This window comes from Mucor velutinosus (assembly GCF_035048745.1).
Source record: "Mucor velutinosus strain NIH1002 chromosome Unknown tig00001547, whole genome shotgun sequence".
NCBI lineage: Eukaryota > Fungi > Mucoromycota > Mucoromycetes > Mucorales > Mucoraceae > Mucor > Mucor velutinosus.
This window is the reverse complement of record NW_027041901.1, coordinates 727,994-747,442: the sequence shown is the minus strand read 5'-3', so window position 1 is coordinate 747,442 and position 19,449 is coordinate 727,994. Positions and strand designations below refer to the sequence as shown.

The 19,449-nt window shown below is 40.1% G+C and overlaps 6 protein-coding genes across 6 annotated transcripts; 1 reads left to right on the top strand and 5 right to left on the bottom strand.

Moving 5' to 3' along the window:
* Positions 1-462: 462 nt before the first annotated feature.
* On the bottom strand, positions 463-2,687 carry ATC70_006672 (uncharacterized protein; the record flags this gene model as incomplete). The annotated part of the gene is made up of 9 exons (XM_064825944.1): positions 463-545; positions 609-686; positions 747-1,304; positions 1,428-1,481; positions 1,532-1,583; positions 1,686-2,167; positions 2,227-2,378; positions 2,436-2,552; positions 2,614-2,687. The coding sequence occupies 9 exons, from the start codon at positions 2,685-2,687 to the stop codon at positions 463-465; spliced, it is 1,650 nt and encodes a 549-aa protein (XP_064687458.1).
* A 6,354-nt stretch (positions 2,688-9,041) lies between these two features.
* On the bottom strand, positions 9,042-10,120 carry ATC70_006671 (uncharacterized protein; the record flags this gene model as incomplete). Its single annotated transcript, XM_064825943.1, has 7 exons — positions 9,042-9,190; positions 9,279-9,360; positions 9,422-9,503; positions 9,568-9,681; positions 9,747-9,786; positions 9,846-9,980; positions 10,042-10,120. The coding sequence occupies 7 exons, from the start codon at positions 10,118-10,120 to the stop codon at positions 9,042-9,044; spliced, it is 681 nt and encodes a 226-aa protein (XP_064687457.1).
* A 1,228-nt stretch (positions 10,121-11,348) lies between these two features.
* PRP22 (DEAH-box ATP-dependent RNA helicase prp22) lies at positions 11,349-12,005 on the bottom strand (the record flags this gene model as incomplete). The annotated part of the gene is made up of 1 exon (XM_064825942.1): positions 11,349-12,005. The coding sequence occupies one exon, from the start codon at positions 12,003-12,005 to the stop codon at positions 11,349-11,351; it is 657 nt and encodes a 218-aa protein (XP_064687456.1).
* A 152-nt stretch (positions 12,006-12,157) lies between these two features.
* NAB3 (nuclear polyadenylated RNA-binding protein 3) lies at positions 12,158-13,499 on the bottom strand (the record flags this gene model as incomplete). Its single annotated transcript, XM_064825941.1, has 6 exons — positions 12,158-12,625; positions 12,690-12,790; positions 12,850-12,958; positions 13,020-13,173; positions 13,230-13,427; positions 13,492-13,499. 6 exons carry the CDS (start codon positions 13,497-13,499, stop codon positions 12,158-12,160), a joined length of 1,038 nt encoding a protein of 345 aa, XP_064687455.1.
* A 951-nt stretch (positions 13,500-14,450) lies between these two features.
* ATC70_006668 (Superoxide dismutase [Cu-Zn]) lies at positions 14,451-15,625 on the top strand (the record flags this gene model as incomplete). Its single annotated transcript, XM_064825940.1, has 6 exons — positions 14,451-14,549; positions 14,611-14,690; positions 14,745-15,110; positions 15,170-15,345; positions 15,396-15,480; positions 15,538-15,625. 6 exons carry the CDS (start codon positions 14,451-14,453, stop codon positions 15,623-15,625), a joined length of 894 nt encoding a protein of 297 aa, XP_064687454.1.
* A 152-nt stretch (positions 15,626-15,777) lies between these two features.
* Positions 15,778-18,726, bottom strand: ATC70_006667 (uncharacterized protein; the record flags this gene model as incomplete). Its single annotated transcript, XM_064825939.1, has 1 exon — positions 15,778-18,726. One exon carries the CDS (start codon positions 18,724-18,726, stop codon positions 15,778-15,780), a length of 2,949 nt encoding a protein of 982 aa, XP_064687453.1.
* Between the last annotated feature and the right edge of the window lie 723 nt (positions 18,727-19,449).

The window sequence follows — 19,449 nt, the reverse complement described above, 5'->3', positions numbered from 1 at the left end:
TACACAGACAATGGCCATAATCCCCGCAATAAAAGCACTTTGGATACTGGTAAATGACCATACTATCCTCATCTCAAAGCATGACATGAGTACTGATTACACTAAGCATCTTGCTTTTATAGTGTGTTTTGAGCGGTTATTCAAGGATCAAGGAGGCGTATAAACAAGTTGGATTTTCACACCCTGGCAGCCTTCCATCTTGCCCCTTCTCTACAGCCACAAACAATACAAACAAAACGCCCATTTGACAGCTTGGAATTCGCCCAAATCTCACCCGGAGCATGACTTTATTTCTAATCAAGAGAAAATTTTCATATATAAGATAATGGCGAGGGGAGCATATGAGATTGGAGAGGCATATATATAGTAAAATACACAGGAAGAAAGAACTGAATCTTTAATAAAAGTAATGTGGGGGGGGGATAATGGTAAGAGAAAGAAGCTTAAATATATATGCAATTTTTAACTGTAGTCTCTGTCGTTGTTATTATTGTCGTCGTTGCTCTTGTTGTTATTGCTGTAGGTCCTGTTGATACGATGGCGACCTATCGTAGATCACGGTTTAATATGTTGCTTTGATTTTGACTTTCTTCGGTATTTGCGCTTACCATCACCGATTGGATTGAGCATATGAGATTGCTTTCCAAAACTCATCTTTGAAGATCGAGCTTTATTCTCTTCAGAATCTAGTGTGTAACGCGTTAGTCGATGCAACTCGGCAAACCCCTTTACGCTAAACAACTTACCAGCATTGTATCTTTGATGAGATGCAGAGGAGGATGCGGAAGATGCGGTGGATGACTTTCTATCGAAGTTTGGCAAGCTATCATCGTTTGTGTTGCTGCTGCTGTTGTAATAGTTGCTGCTCTCGGCGCTCGCATTCATACCTGAGGATGAGCCGCCAGTGTTCATGGCCGAAGAGCTGCGGTTGCTATTGTAATTGTTGTGGTTGTCTAATCTATAAGATGATTGATGTTGTTGTTGTTGCATTGAATCAAATGAAAGTAATTTTCGTTGTTTGGTATCATTGTTATTATTATCTTGAGAATAGGAACTCGGGTTAGATGAATTGGAGGATGAGATTCTTGCATTTGAGGACTTGTCTGTCTTGTTGTTGGCAGAGGAGGAGGACGGTGCAACAGGAGACCAGCTAGCATTTGATGAGTCATTTCCACTGCAGCTGCTGTTGTGGTTGTGGTTGCTGTTCTGGCTGTTGCTGTTCTGATTATTGTTGTAACTCTGTCCAATGTTGTTCATATTTTGATTCTCTTTTAGCTTAGACACCTGTATTCGAAGGTTCTCGGCTTTTTTTTTTTTTTTTTGGTGATTAGTGGAATAGATTTTAATATCAAAATAGAAGAGAAAACAGAGTGGCAAATGTTTAGCAGATTGCAAAAAAAAAATTGATGAAACTATTTCTCAAATACCATTTTGTAATTCTTGGTTGTTGTTACTATTGTTGTTAGAAGAACATACACAGTCTACTAGAAGGTTAATGAAATTCTTTGTCTGTGTACACACATTTTCTTACTATTGTTTGCTTTGGCTGAAGAAGACACCACATCCACTAAATCCTGCATTGCCTAAAGAAGAAAAATGCCCATATTATGAATACCGTAAATTTGTAAATGTGCACCCAGGCCCCTATTTGAAACCCCTAAAAAAAATAGGAAAGAACAACTTACATCTTGCTGCTTGGAAACAACCATTCTCAAATGTACTACTTCATTGAAAAGCTGTTCACAAGATTTAGTAACGCCTAACAGATGATCTTCGATCCGTAATATATGCTTTATCACTGGATTGTTATTGTCTTGCATATAAGCATCTTCTGATTTCATATTTGAATGGTTGTATTCTTTTCTATTACCGGTATTATTAACGTAATACTGTTGCTGTTGCTCTTCTCGTTGCTGCTGTTGCTGCTCTCGTTGTTCTTGCTCGCGGTGCTGCACCTGAAGATCCCGTTGTTGCTGTTCTTGCTGCTGCTGCTGTTGCTGCAATTGCTGTTGTAATTGAAGCTGCTGTGTTTTGGCACTCTTTCGTTTGATATGTTGTAGATCGCCAACGGCACCTCGTCGAAAGTTGGGATGCTTGAATTCCCATGTTTGGTTTTCGTTTGTGAGATTCGAATGAATCAAATCGTTCACCTTGTGGAAGCCATACACTATAATGATAAGTGAGGTTAGTACACAATACCTACTATAGCAAGATGAAGAGCTTTACTGTTTAGTTGTCTAACAAAACTCTGCCAGTTATTATGCTTGAAGTATTGCGGTAGAACACTCTTGGAAAAAGCTGTAGGGTTCGATACACTAAAAAGATCTCCATGGCTTGACCAAGCAATCAAATCAGAGGTGTCTGGATCTTCTAACATTCTAATGTCAAAACATTAATGAGTGCGTTTTCTAATGTAGGCATAACATTAATATTACTTGTATAGTTTGTTGACAAATGCTGCCTGTGTTTTCATATTGCCAACAGCAGGAGCAACAACAAGGGCTTCGTTAACGGGAGTCTCATCAATATCACTGCTTGATTCTAGTTTGAGTCTATCACAAACAGCAGAACATTAGCATGGGCCTCTTCTTCATTTACACTGTGGATGCAGACCTTTTGTATCTCTGCTCTTGATCTCCTGCATTGGAACTGCTCGCTGAGCTAGATCTGCTGCCACTTTTTGCCATTATCAGTATAGCCTATTTAACATCAACTTTCCTCTGAAGAAAATCTTCTATTTCCGAGCAAATGTGTTAAATCTTATTTGCATCGATTCCATTTTTTCAACATCTCAGTGTTACCTGTTAAATTATTCAATGATTTTCTAAATATGAAAAAGAATAGTTCACTATTATTTTACAAAGATAAAATAATAAAGAGTCTGTTTCGATGGGAAAAGGAGAGAGAAAGCGATGCTTCTATGTAAAATTTGATGTACAGACAAAAAAAAATAGAAGAAAAAAGGAAAAAAGGGAAAAAGCGAAAGAAGAAGAAAGAAGAGGGAAAATAATAATCGCAATGTGTTAGCGATGTTGAAAAAAAAAAAAAAAAAAAAAGAGACATTTTCCAATCTCTTACTCTCTCAATCACTCTCATGACATCACCAGAGTGGCCGACATGTTGGGTCTAAATGATGGATTAGGATTAGTTGTGAATCGAAAGGCAAAATGAGAAAAGGGGAAGCAAAGTGTTATGGAATGTGCTGGGTAGGTTACACCTAGTTCGTTGCCGACAGGAAGAAAACAGCATGAATCACTGATTTTTATAGCACGAGTGCCGATGAATGACAATCATCAAGACAAAATCACCATTTTCTGACAAGAAATTCACTTGAAATGGTAAGATTATTTGGTCAATATACCGAGAACAAAGGTATGCACATTTGTAAGGCCAACACATGGTTTTAAAACTCAAAATCGATGTTTTATGATGAACACATTTTGTTTTAGGAAAAATATCGATTTTAGAGTTGAAACAAGGAATATAGCAAGATGCAGGCTTGGCTTTAGATGAAGCAAACATACATCTAATGAAGACGTCCATCAGCATGCTTCATGTGTGGACGAAAAAGTAAACAGAAAATTTTTTATTGATGAAACATTTTGGCTTTTCTTCATTCATCTTCTTCTCTCAAAAAGAAGGGATCAAGAGCCCGAATTACCCATAGACGATTCTAGAGCTACCTAAAAAGGGAGTGAGGCTAAAAAATCACATTATTTGTATTTCGTTTTTTGACCACCTAGTACGACATGTATTGGTATATTAGTAAGATATGGAATAGATTGCATTCGATTCCCTTAATTACATCCTACAATCACCACTTCCAGCATCTCATGGACACAGCCACCGACATTTGGCCTCTCTTAGTTCTTTTTTTCATTTTATTTCGATCAAGTGACTCGAGCAATTTCGAATGATAGTACTGCCGCATTAAGCAATTTACGTTTAAACTTTTTTTTTTTTTTTGTTATGCGTGTGGTGCGTAGATTGTGTTGCATGTGCAACCAAAGTCTAATGATTAACTTTCTGCCATGATAACTCAGTTGGAAACTTATCGAGATTTGCTCATGAAGCATATCATGATCAGTTAATAAGATACCCCAATGAGATCGGGCATGTTTGATTTTGGACATCATGAGATTTTTTTTTTTTTTTTTTTGGCTCCAGTGGTGAGTCAAATATCACATGAATATGCGATTCTTTTGACATTGGGTGATGCGCATCTTCGATTTCTAAAATTACATTTCGCCATCTTAAAAACATCAAAAAACATCATCTAAAGAATGAGTAATTGGGACTATTTTACAAGAGCTACTCCTCTTTTTTCATGATTTACCACGAATGGCAGAAGAGGTAATCGATCTATTGCTTTCGACCACTTGTTTCACAAGCGTCTGATTCGTACGATTCAATTGAAGCCTCGCTGTTATGTTGCAGAAACAGTCAGGCATGCATTGAATAGTTTGGATATGGTCATAGTTTGGGCTTCTGCTTGTACATGGCCCATTTGAGTTTCACTCCTTTTAAAAATCGGTCGAGAAAAAATGCTATTTTCATTTGACTCTGTAAGGGCATCGTAACCCTGCTGTCGGTTCTTGGCAGGGGTTGACAAACTTACAAAACCAAAAACCAACAAAATTTATGCGTTTAGCCTAATTGCATGAAGAATAATAAACTCACCGAATCAACTAGACTCTCTCAGTGTTTTTTCTGAAATGTAGAACATTGGGCTGCAAATGATCAACTTGCGAGTTGATAAAAAAATCTTTTGCTAGAATAGAAATCATCTCGTGGAGACACTCAGCAGCTTAATGAACTGTTCATCTAAACAATACCAAATTGAATAAGGCAGGAGAGCTAGCCTGGCTGAAGAGCTTGGGTGGCTGATCTAATTTAGATGTATCAATTTTTCCTATTGTGTAGACTATGTAAAAAGGCTGAATTTAATTGCCATGCTGTTTATTAGGTCATTCGGTTACATAGAAACCTGATGAACCCAATCATTTTGTTGCGATTGGGGCTCACAAACGATGTGTTTCTGCATTTGAAAAAGAGCTTAATTTATCATCGTCGTCTCAATTGTTTTGGTTGCAATTGGCGCAAAAAGCGCGATGGTCCCTTAAACTCGATGAAATTGTACATATACTTGAGACCATTGACAAATTCTCGAACGTTTCATTAGAGATCGAAAGTGATCATTCGCGGATAGTGCCAAGTATAGCAAGAACAAGATGTTCTAGCAAGATCGGTGAGGAAGAAATGCTATATGTTGGATTTGTAATCAAACCTTACAATGGAAAGAACCGGCTAGTTTCAACGCTTATTTGCATGCCATTAATCCATTGATCTGCTCAATGCAAAAGTCGTGGGTATATCGCAATCCTGGTAGAATTACGTACAAGCATTTTATCTGCTGAGAAAAATGCCTTGAGTAAAATGGTTACATTTGAATTTTCCTTGCAATCTACGAGCCTGTCTAAGCTACGGATGGCTCTCTACCTTTGCTTCGCTTCAGTGAGAGCCAACCTACGCAGCGGCAGTTTGCGCTACCGATTGCCCTTGCCCATCTTATCAAAATGCTGCTACTTTCATTTTAACCCTCCATTTACACATGAGAATCCTCGTATTATCAGCGGATCTGACTCTGATATGATGTCCCACATTCGTATACACTTGAAATACTTCACATACGGGCAAGCAGTATATTGGTAGCATCCCTTTCTAGTCAAGAGTGTGCCTAATATACTAAAAACTGGGTGCATTTGAGCTGTGTTTTTTCACGTTCAAGGCCGTTTTAGATGGTCAGAATAGCAATTGCTCTCAATTACCACTAACTTGCTCAACTTTTTGGGGATCAAAAAAATATTGACGAAAATCCACCAAAAAGCATGAGGTATCCCCTCATGGTTTTCATCAAAAAATTTGGGATACCCCAAAGCTGCTCATCCACAGCAAGTATACCAATCCATAGTCAATTTGAACCTGAAGCAATACTTCGTCTACAACTTAGACATCAAGATTACAATCTTCGACCTGTTTGCTGCCACCGTTCGTATGATATGGAGATTCCACCTCCTACTAACATTCGAAGGAGTGCCTTTTGATACCAACAATGTCGCCAACAAAATCTGTGCTGAAATGATGAGATTGTCAGATCTCAAGCATTAATATTAGTAGTAGTTTCAATAGATTTATATGTGGCAGGTCACTTTGTTACATACACTTGTCCATCATTTGATGTTCTTATTATATTCGTATATTTACTAATAAATAAGCAACATCCACACAAAAAAAAATCATCAAAAATCAGACGATCGCGTTTTTGACTATAAAAATGAAAACTTTTACTATGGCATACGAGCCTTTCAGCACTTCGGGTGGTTCCCTGACCTACGCTTCGCTTCGGTGGAAACCAACCTACGTTCAAACGGCTCGCGCTGCCGCGGGCCTTTGGCTAATATCCCAAAATTAATATAGCTAAAATGTTAGAAGAAGATCCCTGATTGTTGATTGATATATAATCACAAATCATATGAGTGTCTATGCTTCGGATGGTTCTCACCGAAGCGTAGCGAAGGTAGAGAACCAACCTGCACAGCGACAGCTCGAGCTACCGGTTACCCTTGTGTATCTTATCATAATACTACTACGTTCAAGCTGACCCTCTACTTACACATGAAAACCCTTTATATTATCTGTGGATCTGACTCTTATCTGATGCTCTACATCCATATACACGTATCTACTTCATATACGGGCAAGTAGCATACTGGTATTTCCACTTTTTAGTTCTTAGTATCCATAATACAGCAAAATTTGAATGCATTTGAGCTGCGTTTTTCTCGCGTCCAAGGCCTTTTTAGATTGTCGCAATAGGACCAAACACTTGCTTTCATCTGGCAGTTACTTTCTGACACCTTTGCTCAACTTTTCGAGGATCAAAAAAACATGAACAAAATTCGACCGAAAAGTATGAGGTACCCCTCATGGTTTTCATCGAAAATCAAACGATCGCGTTTTTCACCTTGAAAACGGAGACTTTTACTATGGTATATCTTGAATCAAAATGTCTCTATCGATCCAAAGCAACCTCTGAAATCATCTTTGTGGGACTTTGATATGTAAAATTTCGACATTTTGGCCAGAAACCTCTTTTCATATTTTCATAAATCATTTGATAAGTTTATTCAAATCATCTATTTTACTTAGTACCATTGGATGCACCTTGAAAAGTACTCCAGGAGAGCTTAAGGAAGCATATTTTTTTTTTTGTAGGGGAGTCGAGCTCCAGGTTTTATTTAAAGTCCTTTAAATGTCATACTGAGGGATAGAAAAGACTGTTGGTGGACCCAATGTCTGCAAAGAAGGGGAATAAGATATTTTGAACTAAGTTGGGAAAGAAATCTACTACTAATAAGGTGCCACTCCTAGAGCCAGTACAGTCTTGCGGAAATCGTCAAAATATAGATCATGGATAAGAGTACAAAAACACCAAACGAGGACATCAGTACTACGTCAAAAAAATCAAACAACTTGCGTTCACCAGGATTTGAACCGGGATCCTCCCGTTGGCATACGAGAGTTTTACCACTTCGCCCTAGCTTAAGGAAGCATTTTTTTTTTTTTTGTAGGGGAGTCGAGCTCCAGGTTTTATTTAAAGTCCTTTAAATGTCATGCTGAGGGATAGAAAAGACTGTTGGTGGACCCAATGTCTGCAATGAAGGGGAATAAGATATTTTTTGAACTAAGTTGGGAAAGAAATCTACTACTAATAAGGTGCGACTCCTAGAGCCAGTACAGTCTTGCGGAAAATCGTCAAAATATAGATCATGGATAAGAGCACAAAACACCAAACGAGGACATCAGTACTACGTCAAAAAAATCAAACAACTTGCGTTCACCAGGATTTGAACCGGGATCCTCCCGTTGGCATACGGGAGTTTTACCACTTCGCCCTACCACCAGGGACAGCTTAAGGAAGCATAGGGCGATCATTACAATTCATATAGTCGAACATCATAAAATAGATTAAAGAAGTCGAAAAAGGACAATATCTGGCCAATCTTGAACAGAAAAAAATAAGCTGAGTCTGAATCAATTTTGGCGGCGGCATTGCTGCTGGCTGGCCCGAATTCCTTTCTGATGATTGCGATGTTGATTAAATGGAGATCATGGAATTGAAAGGACAACTGCTTAGTCCAAATACTTTTTTTTTTGGGGGAGCTTTGTCTCATGAAGGTGTCTTTTGCAATAATAATATCTCAAAAAAAAGTCGCTGTAGATTTTACACAAGTCTTGTATTTACTTATGGCGACCAGCTATATGTCGCCATCTTATTAAAAGCATCAGCAAATGATATGACAATTCTATTATCAGAAAATGGCGATTGTGATGTACAAATGCTGTATAAAATTTGAATTTTCTTTCACATCGTCCCAATAATAGGCTTCGTTTGATATCGGTGTAAGGAAAAAGGATGTTGAGGGAGATACCTCCTCTCCTACAGACTCTTTGGCGCTCTATTTTTTTGTGGTCAACACTTACCAAATATTTTATTTGTCCCTAATTGTTGGGAATGAGAAAAGAAGCACTGCGCTCTGAATGTAGATTACAGAAACGAACATGTCTTCCAATTATGATTATGACCATCTTCTGTAAGGTAACAATTAATAGTCTAAGAAAGGAAATCAGATTACCATGTCTTATGATTAGAAAGTTCGGCTTTTGTACCTTTAAAAATGTATAACCAGTGTACACGCAAATTCCTTCAATGTTTACACATGGTTAACAGAAAGTACCCCCCACGTACTGTGACGTATACTGACCCTGCTCTTGGCATGAGGTTGATCTGATCTTAAGAACACACAGACTTACTTTATCCCAGAAATGTTTTGGCCGATTCTTCAAATTCCATTCCACAATCCTGGTACGACCTATAATAATTAAGGCATAGGACTATTGATCATCTTATTTCGCATTTTATGTTTATTTTTGAGCTTATTTATACAGTTTTACTTTATGCACCTCTTGATTATCCACATCTAGTTATTCTTCTCTAAAGCAATCTTTGCTCTTTCCTCCTGATCAATGGTTGCTAATGTCTTGCTCGCATTAACAATTTGTACAACGTTGATGAATTGTTTAGCAAAGCAAATAACACCTGTCACTGATAATACACTCCACCAGAAGACTATAGCAAAGTAAAATATAAGTCATTTATGCTCTCTGTTCCCTCGTGATTCTCGATTGCTCCACAGAAAATGAAAATGCTGACTTACAGTTTATAGGTCCAGTGAATTTGAGAACATAAAGAGCGACAAAGAAGAGCTCATTACCGGCACACATGAGGAACAAAACAATCTACAAAAGCATAATCACAATTGAATACCCTTTACCATCATTCTCGTCAAACCCGACCTACATTGTTGTTGTAGTAAATGCGAAGATACCAACTTTGCTTCTCACTGATTTTCTTGTGACTCGAGGATCCCGAGATCATTGAACTAGAATCATTATCTGATTAATAACCCTCACCATCTTTCCATTTTCTACATCCGTCCAACATACCTGTACATGTGCATATAATGAGAACTAAAGTCAAGAGATACGAGGAATTGGAAAAGAATGGTCCATTCAGGATATTTGAGAGATAGGAAACATAAGAGACAAGTGGTTGTACATCTAATAGATGTTGTATAAAAAGAGTCAAATCACTATCCTCGATTTAGCTATTGCAAGCTAATTACCTATCTGTCACCATGTCCAACACAGCGCCAAATCGACTGCCTACCATATGTTTTGTAATCAATATCTCTCCCATCTATATTCTTGTACCAAGCACTTACATTGATTGAAATGTCTAGCGGCATTACCATCGACAGCATCCAATAAACAAGAAATACAATACAGACTTACACAGACCTTGGGATGCCATGGCATATAATACAGAGACAGAGATGCAAGGATAATTCGCGTATAACCTGCACCACTATAATGAATATCCTTTGCATTCCCGGAAATCCCATCCTGCTCACTACTTACCGATGAGATTGGGTATGAACAAAAAGACATTTTCATTTGTTCGAGGAACCTGAACCTCTTTTGTTCCAGTTGAAGGCATGGCTGATTGTTATTTCAAGTGTGAAAAGAGAAGGAAAAGAGAAGAAGCGACAGATGAATGGCAATCCGCGTTATTATCAACAACAAAAAGAACAAATGCGATTAAATAGCCGCCGTTTAGAAAGAAAGGTGTGTTTGTGCACAAGTCTTTACCGGTCCAATCATTTCCCGAGCTAAATGTTGGTAATGTAGCGTGATTCAACAGGGTTTCATTTGTATTAATGATTGTGTTGGGTCAATTGAAATCAGGCCAATATCTAGCAAGTATTACGGGAAGGGGAAATCCCAAATTGATCGTTGGACTGAACCTTACTGTTGCAAATGTCAATGATTTTTTCTGTTGCTATATTTAAATAGCATAAACAAAGCCAACAATTGCCAAGTTTCAATGCCAACTCCGAAGAAATGAGCATCAAGAGGATGCTGACGATAGATGTGCTATTTCTCTACTATGAATGGATGCTCACTTGAGATAGAGCAGAGGAAGGGCTTAACCTCGTGGTCAATTAAACGCTAGCAGCTGAAGATTATTTGAGCCCATGGAACGCTGTAACTCAAACATCAGTGGTACAAATATACTGGAGTGTATGATTCATCCCAACTTGTGATGGATTCAGAAGATTGCCTGAAAGATCATGATCTACATTATAAATAAACCACCAACCTATATCAAAATTATGGTAGAAAGGGGTATTCAGCAATCGCATATAGCCTCTAGGTGGTGTCCATCAACAACGGCTCGCAAAAATTATTTTACCGACTTTCAGAATCAAATGTCTTGATTTGAAACTTAGATTGCTACAATACATAATCGCGAAGCTTATTCTAAACGTGGCAGCACAACATTTTTTATACGGCGAGGATTCTGTCACAATCCAGTGATCGCATGCTGGAATATGTCTAGAATACTGGCATTTGTTGCTTCCATTGGGCCCGCAATGAAATTTGACAGCACTGGCAAAGAAGCTTGTACAGTAGCGGATTTATGACCTCACGTGGTTGATCTGATAAAGAATTTTATGGCACTCAAGTCTCTTCAAGCCTAAATCCAGTTTTTTTTTTTTTTTTTTTTTTTTTTTTTTTTTTTTTTTTTTTTTTTTTACGGGTCACTACATTAAATTATGCCCCATCCAGGTTTCACCTGGCACAGATCAAATAATTATAAACAGGCTTTATTTTCTTTCTTCATGTTTAATGTACAAACAACAATAACACCAATAGTGACAGGTCTAATCCTTCTTGATACCGTATTGTGCCTTGTATTCCTTCATGAGCTTGAGCTCATTTTCATAAGTACCCTTCTCCTCCATAAACTCCATGATGTGATCCATAGAGATGATGGCACGAACTTGAACATTGTTCTTTTCTTCGACAGCTTGAATAGCACTCTTACCAGTGCCATCAGGAGCAATTTCAGCGCGATCAACAGCGACAAGAACACCAGCAAGCTGAGCATTGTTTTGCTTGATAATCTCGATGGACTCGTTGATGGCAGTACCAGCAGTAATTACATCATCAACAACGACAATGTTTCCCTTCAAAGGAGTACCAACAATGTTACCACCCTCGCCATGATCCTTCTTTTCCTTGCGGTTGAAAGAGAAGGGGGCGTCCTTACCGTAATCGTTGGACAAAGACAGAGCAGTAGCACAGACAAGAGGAATACCCTTATAAGCAGGACCAAAAAGAACATCGTAATCAAAGCTGGCATCCTCGAGAGCAGCAGCATAGAATGTGCCAATAGCACCCAAAGTCTTACCGCTGTTGAACAAACCAGCATTGAAAAAGTAAGGTGAAGTACGACCGGATTTGAGGTGGAAGGATCCAAACTTGAGGACCTCGTTCTTGAGAGCAAACTCGATGAATTCACGTTGATAAGCCTTCATTATATGGATGTTATTGTATGGGGATATAGTGAAGAAAGAAGAAAAAGAAGAAGAAACTTGAATTAACAAGGCAGATGTCAAGTTTTATAAAGACGTGTGGGTCGAGATCTCCGCAATCAAAATGGATGACTCTTAAGACTGTTTATTAAGATTTAAATTTTGGATGATTTACCATCAATCAGAGGGATCACAACCTTTCCCTTGTTCTTTCCAGAGTGCAAGTAAGCAACACCAGCAGCCACGGAATCAATGCCGCTCAAACCGCCGTTATCAATGAGCACCTTGAGCTTACCTTCCTTGACTAGCTTGATCATGTTGGCCATGTGAGACGCAGAGAACTCCTTGTAATCAGGCATGAAGAAACCAGCAACAGTGCGGGAAGTACCAAGGAGCTTCAACGTATTTACATTGTCGCCAGCCATGCCATTAGCATCAGCATAAGTAGACACTGTGCCGATAACAATCAAACGACCACGGACAGCAAGACTCTTGAGGCAAATGTCGAAAAAGTTACCGCCTACACTTTCAAAGATGATATCAACGCCACGGGGGTATTCTTTCTTCATCACTGCCTTGAAATCTTCCTTTTTGTAGTTGATGACTCTGTCACAGCCCATTTCCTATTGCATGATTTATATGCGTTGAGCTGTCTCGCCTTACAAGAATCAATCATGAGAATTCTACCTTAAGCATGGCCACCTTGTCATCGTTGGAGCATGTACCAATAACGTGATTGCCAGCCAATTTGGCTAATTGTACAGCAATTTGTCCAGCACCACCAGCAGCTATATCGTATAATGCAAACTCAATATGCGATCTTGACCTAACTCCTAGTGTACATTACCTGCAGTTACAAGGACAGTCTCTCCCTTGGTCATGCGGCCAGTTTCAGCCAAAGCAATCGAGGCAGTTAAACCAGACGTCAAAAGGCCTAGAAGTTCAGGTCTAGCATTCTATACGAGAACATCCACATTTAGAACCACAGATACCCGCTTTCAACACAACCAAACTTACAGGAACAGGAATGACAGCTTTGTGAGAGATCTCGACGTATTCAGCGAAAGCACCGTATTGTGTGTAGATGACGTGAGAACCAATCTTGTCTTTAGAGACGTTGGAACCTACAGCAACAATCTCACCGAGAGCTTCGAAACCGACATCAAAAGGACTATAATAAATGAACATGAAAAAAAAGCGTTTAGTGGAGTACACAATGCAACTTACGGCTTGATATCAGGGATGTATTTGCCATTGGTGAAATTGATATCAGAGGCATTGATACCAACATAAAAGTTCTTTACAACAACGTTGTTGGGCTTCAAGTTTTGAATCAAATCTTTGTAGTTGACAGAGACCACCTTTGTCACCTTGTTAAAGTCATTACCAACTTCAAATGCTTGGAGCTTGCGGAAAGTTGTGGGGCTAGAGCAATACTTTTTGTTAGCATGGTATTGAATGAGATTGGCTTTGGTGGGTGCTACTTTACGCAGACATTGTTATATATCAAAAGAGTTGTGGAAAGGTAAAAGAAAGAAGGAAACAAAACCTGGAGTAATTAAAGCAGAAGAAGCGGTTGTTCAATGTAAAATTTGAGCTTTGTAATCATAAAACAAGGTGAGAAAGATGATGAATAAACATGCCTACTTGAAAGGAAACAAGACATATATTCTTAAGTAATGCTATATGGCGGTGCTGTAGAGTTCATGCTAGTCGTATACACCATGGATTTGATTAATAAGCTAAAGGTAGTCGACCCAAGATTCAATCAAAGCAACAGGGCAGAACCTTAATCGAATTGCAAACTCCACGCTGCTCTGTTTGATCGACCACGGGCGCATTTTGACATGTTTCTTTGAGTGTTACATGAGCATTCATTCTAGTACCATCATACATGTACCTGGATCTGCTCATGCTGTGCATGCTCATGCCCATAGCAGTGATGTTTGAAGCATAACATGATGTATACGCAAACAAGTGGGTACATTTGTAGTTTGGATCCGACAGCTGAAAGAAGGAATCCAGCCTTGACGTGCAAACCAAATGCTAGAAATCAAGTTCATCCGACTGTTCATCTCGTAAGCCTACAGCATTGACAACAGACACAAGACAAGCCTTGGCAATGTGGTGTGATAGGGAACATGCGCCTGGCAGTTATCACTACCTGAGATTGTTGTCAAGGCTTTTAGAGTTTAAAAGGGTTAATTCCTCAAATAACGAATAGCAGGAAAGACAGCCATCCCTCGCTTGGGCTGGACAAGCGTGTGCTCTTCTGCAAGCTTGAGACTTTTGCTTCTGACTGATGTATACAGACATCAAACTTGTTCAGCAAGACAAAAATATATAAAGGGGGTGAGCACAAACATTTACCAAACAGCTTGTTATTCAAGCCACGAAGCAGGTTTTTCTTTCCTCTCTCACTATTTTTTTTTCTCACCTGTAACAAACATGGCCTCTGTGGATTCCTCAGAAGTTGAAAGAAAGTTTTCTTACCAAGATAATGAGAGAGTGTTGTGTTTTCATGGACCTCTCATCTATGAAGCCAAGGTTAGAACGCGATACATGCCAGTAATGATGACTGTATACTCAAGTCAAAGCAAAACTGCAGGTGTTGGAGAAAAATTGGATGGAGGAACCCGAAGCAAGTGGTCCTCATTACTACGTTCATTATAAAGGCTGGAAGAAATCGTACGTTTGACAGTAGATGTGAGATGTCATGGAGCTCATCCATTGTGTTTGTAGCTGGGATGAATGGGTACCAGAATCAAGAGTGCTTCGCTGGTCAGAAGAGAATTTACAAATGCAGCTACGACTCAAGACATTCTATCGTACAAATCAATCAGGAAAGAGTAGGAAACAAAGCGAGAGCGAAGGCAGCAATCTGGGCAAACGTCGCAGAGACGCCAAGTTGGAGAAGGAGGAGGATTATTTGAATCGACCAGAGATCAAGCTCGATATACCAGACACATTGAAGGGACAGCTCGTCGATGATTGGGAAAATGTAACAAAGAATCAACAGCTGGTTACTTTGCCAAGAACCGTCAATGTCAATGAAGTATTGTCACGTTACAAACGATTCAAGAAGGAGAAGAAGGGCAACCGTGAATTGTGAGTTGAGAGCTGTAAGAGTTGCTTTATGCGATACGCTGACTGACCATGGATGCTAGAAATGAAGACTTATTGGACGAGGTTTTGGAGGGTTTGCGTATCTATTTTAACAAAGCGTTAGGGTCGATGCTTCTCTATCGTTTTGAAAGACATCAGTACGCTGACATGAGAAGGCAGTTTGGCGAGACAGACCTCGTTGAGATATACGGTGCAGAACATCTTTTAAGGTTATTTGGTGAGTGTTTGTGTGCACAAGATATTCACGGTTGACTTACATGGCTACAGTTCAAATGCCTAGCTTGATTGCACACACAAACATGGATTCTGATGCTGTCAGTGTATTATCCGACTACCTAACAGACATCTTACGGTAAGCCATGTATGTCCAACACCCTTACCATCTATTGCTAATTTAATCTTTAAACAGCTTTATGCAAAAGAACCAAAAACAACTATTTCAAGCAGAATATGAAAATGCTGCTCCTGGCTATGTTGCATTATCTGCTACCACTTAATTCTCCCCTGCTTTCATTGCAGTTGTAAATAACTCTGACCATTTCATTCATTACCATTGCGCAAGATCAATAAATACTATTTAGTAATATACACGGGGGGTTTTTTTTTATTTATTTGATATATTGATGAGAAGCATATACAAAAGGTGTGTTTAATGACGTCTTGGTGGCGGTGGTGGCGGCGATGATGGTGATAAAGCAGCATTTAAAGCGGCTTCCTCGTGTTCTTCTACCTCCACTTTTTCATAGGTAGGGGGGACAGGTCTAGGTACATTGGGTAATGCAGGCTTTGCTTCGTCTAATCTTGGGGATAGTTTAGGTCGAGGGGTTGTAGGTAACGGGGGTGGTGAATGAGTATTCTCATTGTGTACTGTTGACGAGACAGGTCTAGGTTTATCAGGGATTGCAGGTGCAAGATGTGGCTGTTGAGGCAAAGTAGGCATAGAATCAACCTGTACGGCAGGTTCTTTTACTACTAAAGAAGGAGGGGCAAATTCTTGGCCAGAACTGGGAGCGTTTGGATTGCTGATCTGTTCGGAATCGGCTGAATCTGCCACTTGTTCAGAGACTGCAGGCGAGGTAGCGGTTACATCGTCAGTCATGGGAGCTGGTGTCGAGTTGCGACGTGGTGGAAGAGGAGGATGTTGCTTTTGCATACTGTCAGGTACATCAGAATTATTTTGAGCAGCAGAGGCGGCTCTAGTACGACGAGGCTTGATCGGTGGTGGTGGTGGTGCTGCTGCTGCTGAATAATCATGATCGCTCGTCTTGTCAGCGATTACTGACTTTGCTGTTGTGACGGTGGGAGCATCAGGCAGATCTTTAAAGACGGGAGCGGACGTATAGGCAGATGAAGACGGAGGAGGGATGGATCGACCACTGCTAGCAGAAGACCCCGATAGACGCCTTTCCTCTGCACGCCTGCGCATGTTTGCCATTCTCTCAGCATAAAGCTCCTTCTTTTCTTCGCTTGCTGGCTTGTAGATATCGTCATCATGGCTGTTCTTTTTGTGCAAAAAGCTCTCTGCCATGTTGATCAAAGCGTTCTTTTTGCTGCCGTCTTTACTGCTGCTGGTTGAAGATGTCTGATGATGGTTTCCCGAGCGAACTGAGAAGGCATCTGACCCATTTTCCTTATTGTTGTTATCAATGGGTAATAAGTTGCTAATTTTGTTAAGCAAGCCGCTGCCACCTGTACTATTAGTCTTGACTGAAGCAACGCTTTCTGAATCACTGTCATCGCCATCATCACCATACTTCATTACCCTCTTTCTCAATGCGTTCTTGGACCATTTGGTGCTTGTGCTGGATGCTGATATGATGGGATCTGTAATGGAGTTTCTATCCACAGACTTGACTGAAGCAGCATCCTCTTGCTGAAATTTCGTTTTGGTAGGAGGCTGTTGCATGTTAGGCGTGGATTGAGATAACTCCAATTTGCGCAACGGTGCCAATTCACCAAAGGCAGGTCTTCCATTAGGCGCCATTTCAGCAGCGGATTCAGCACGACGGTTCTTGAGCTTCAACATGTCAGCAGCAGTGGGTTTCTCATCCGCATCAGGCACAGTCGGTGTTTCCCGAACAGCTTCAGAAGTTTGAATCTTGTTGCTGGTAGAGCTGGATGAAGATGCACTTGAATGTACCGAGGAAGGCCTCTCATGCGTGATAGCCTCGTTGTCGTCAGCAACATAGGAGGGCTCGGAAGGCTTCTTCTTTTGCACTTGCACCTTGACATATTCACCAAAGATACCGCCTTTGCCACCAGAAGGACAGAATGAAGTGTCGTCCATGTTGGGCAGAACAAACGTTTCTGCCATTACCTCGCGAATTCTAGACTCAATAGCGTTGGTTACAATATTTAATTTAATCTGCTTGTCAGCGACAACTGGTGTAATCTTCCAATCCATTTCAGGCATTTCAAAAAAGGCTAGCCAATAACGATTCGTAGGAGGTGCCTTCAATTTAAACATCATTCTGCCAGCCAGTCGGTTTAATTTCACTGCTAAAATCAGATTCATGCGAATAGGCTTCATACGAGACGAGTACGACCAGTTGAAGTCTGTCTCAATTTCAATTGTCAGTCCACCTGCGTATTCAACCTTGGCCTCCACAATCACTTCGCCTTCTGTTGACAATGAGAGCAATTTGGGATCTGTAATAAAAGGCACAGAGGCGCCCACATCGACACTGCGCACATGAATTTCATCCAAAAACGTAGGTCGCTTCGTCTTGTCAATCTTTCTTCTGATCTTCATTTCCATAAAATGCTTGAGTCGGTCCGTTTTGTACATTCCCAAAAAGAGGCGTCCAAATACAGCATTGATCCACGCAGTTTCACGATGGCTAGGCGTCGATTGCACTTGGCGGATCAGTTCCTCCAACGCATCTTGGTCAAAGCGGGTGTTATCCATCATTACATACTGGGGCCCATCAGGAGGCTGATCTTGCAAGAGCTGATGCGCGTCCAATAATCCGAAATACCAATCCTCCTTGTCAATGTTGCGTCCACACGTCAGATAGAGCACACGCGTAGGATAGCATGTGATGTCGTCTTCAGGCAATGTGCAAACAGACACATTCTTTGATGTCAACGTTATGTCATCCTTGATAGCACTAGGCACCAAACGTATTACCGACGTACGATTATAGATTTCACCTTCAGGCTTGTCTTCAGGATTAGGAGGATACAATGACACTTGAAAGTCTTGCATTGGCAGTATCATCACCAGGTTCTGTTGCTTTTCTGATTCATAGCAGAACAAGGTACCGTGCTTCAACAAAGCGTACACCAGACCCTTTTTGAGATTTGCGTTGCTGTTACTGCTTCCACTTACATAGGACTGGATGCCAGATATAATGCCATTTCCCGAATTTACTTCGGGCATTTTGGGTTGATACTGGTTGGTGAGTCGAATCCAGCCTTTCTTGACAATAACATCGTCGTCTTTGGTTGCTATGTGAATGGGTTCCTTTGGTTTGGCTTTGGGCAGGAGAGGTTCAATGCCGCCTTTGATGTAGATGAACGCGGCTAGTGCAATGAAGGGCAGAAATGTAACGCCTCCAAGCACATAAATGACAATAAACCCTATAAAGGAGACCATTGCAATTTGTAAGGGAAACCAGTAAAAATAGAAAAAGAGAAGGAAAGAGATGTTGGATTCAAACATTATTGATATTTTATGTTACATTTGCATGCACATGGGATAAATATCACCGAGTTTGATCTCCGTTACATATGAACAAACGATACGTCATGTAATACAGTGCAAGGTATGCCTCGAACATTGCTCTGAATTGCATGTATAGTATGATTACAAATGAGGCATTTTCTTGCACTGAATTGAAGCATTCAAGTTTGTTATATGATTTGGAACATCATCTTTGACAACATCTTGTTTAAGATGCATTTGATTCAGAAATTTGGATCGATGTAACGCCTTCGTTGTTGTTCTATTCTCATGTGAAAGCTGAATGGCGCTACCTCAATTAAAGCGCGCATGAATCAGTTTCAAACGTGTTGCAGCGTAATCTCCATATTTAGCTGCCAAACTTTGGAGATGTATTTGATGTGTATTGGCATAACATTGGCTCTATAATTGCATAGTAGTTTAGTGTCCTGGGCAGTAGTTTAGCAAATTCTTATTAAAGACAGTAAGATGGGGAAAATGTACAATGAGAGGAGACAGGTCTTTGTTCAGATTCATCGCCTAATCTTTACACATATATTGATGTCAATTGACAGACTTGATTGTATACAGACGGTTCGCGAGACATTGTACACGACAGCACTTTACGAATCTAGATTGACCGACTACCACATCAAG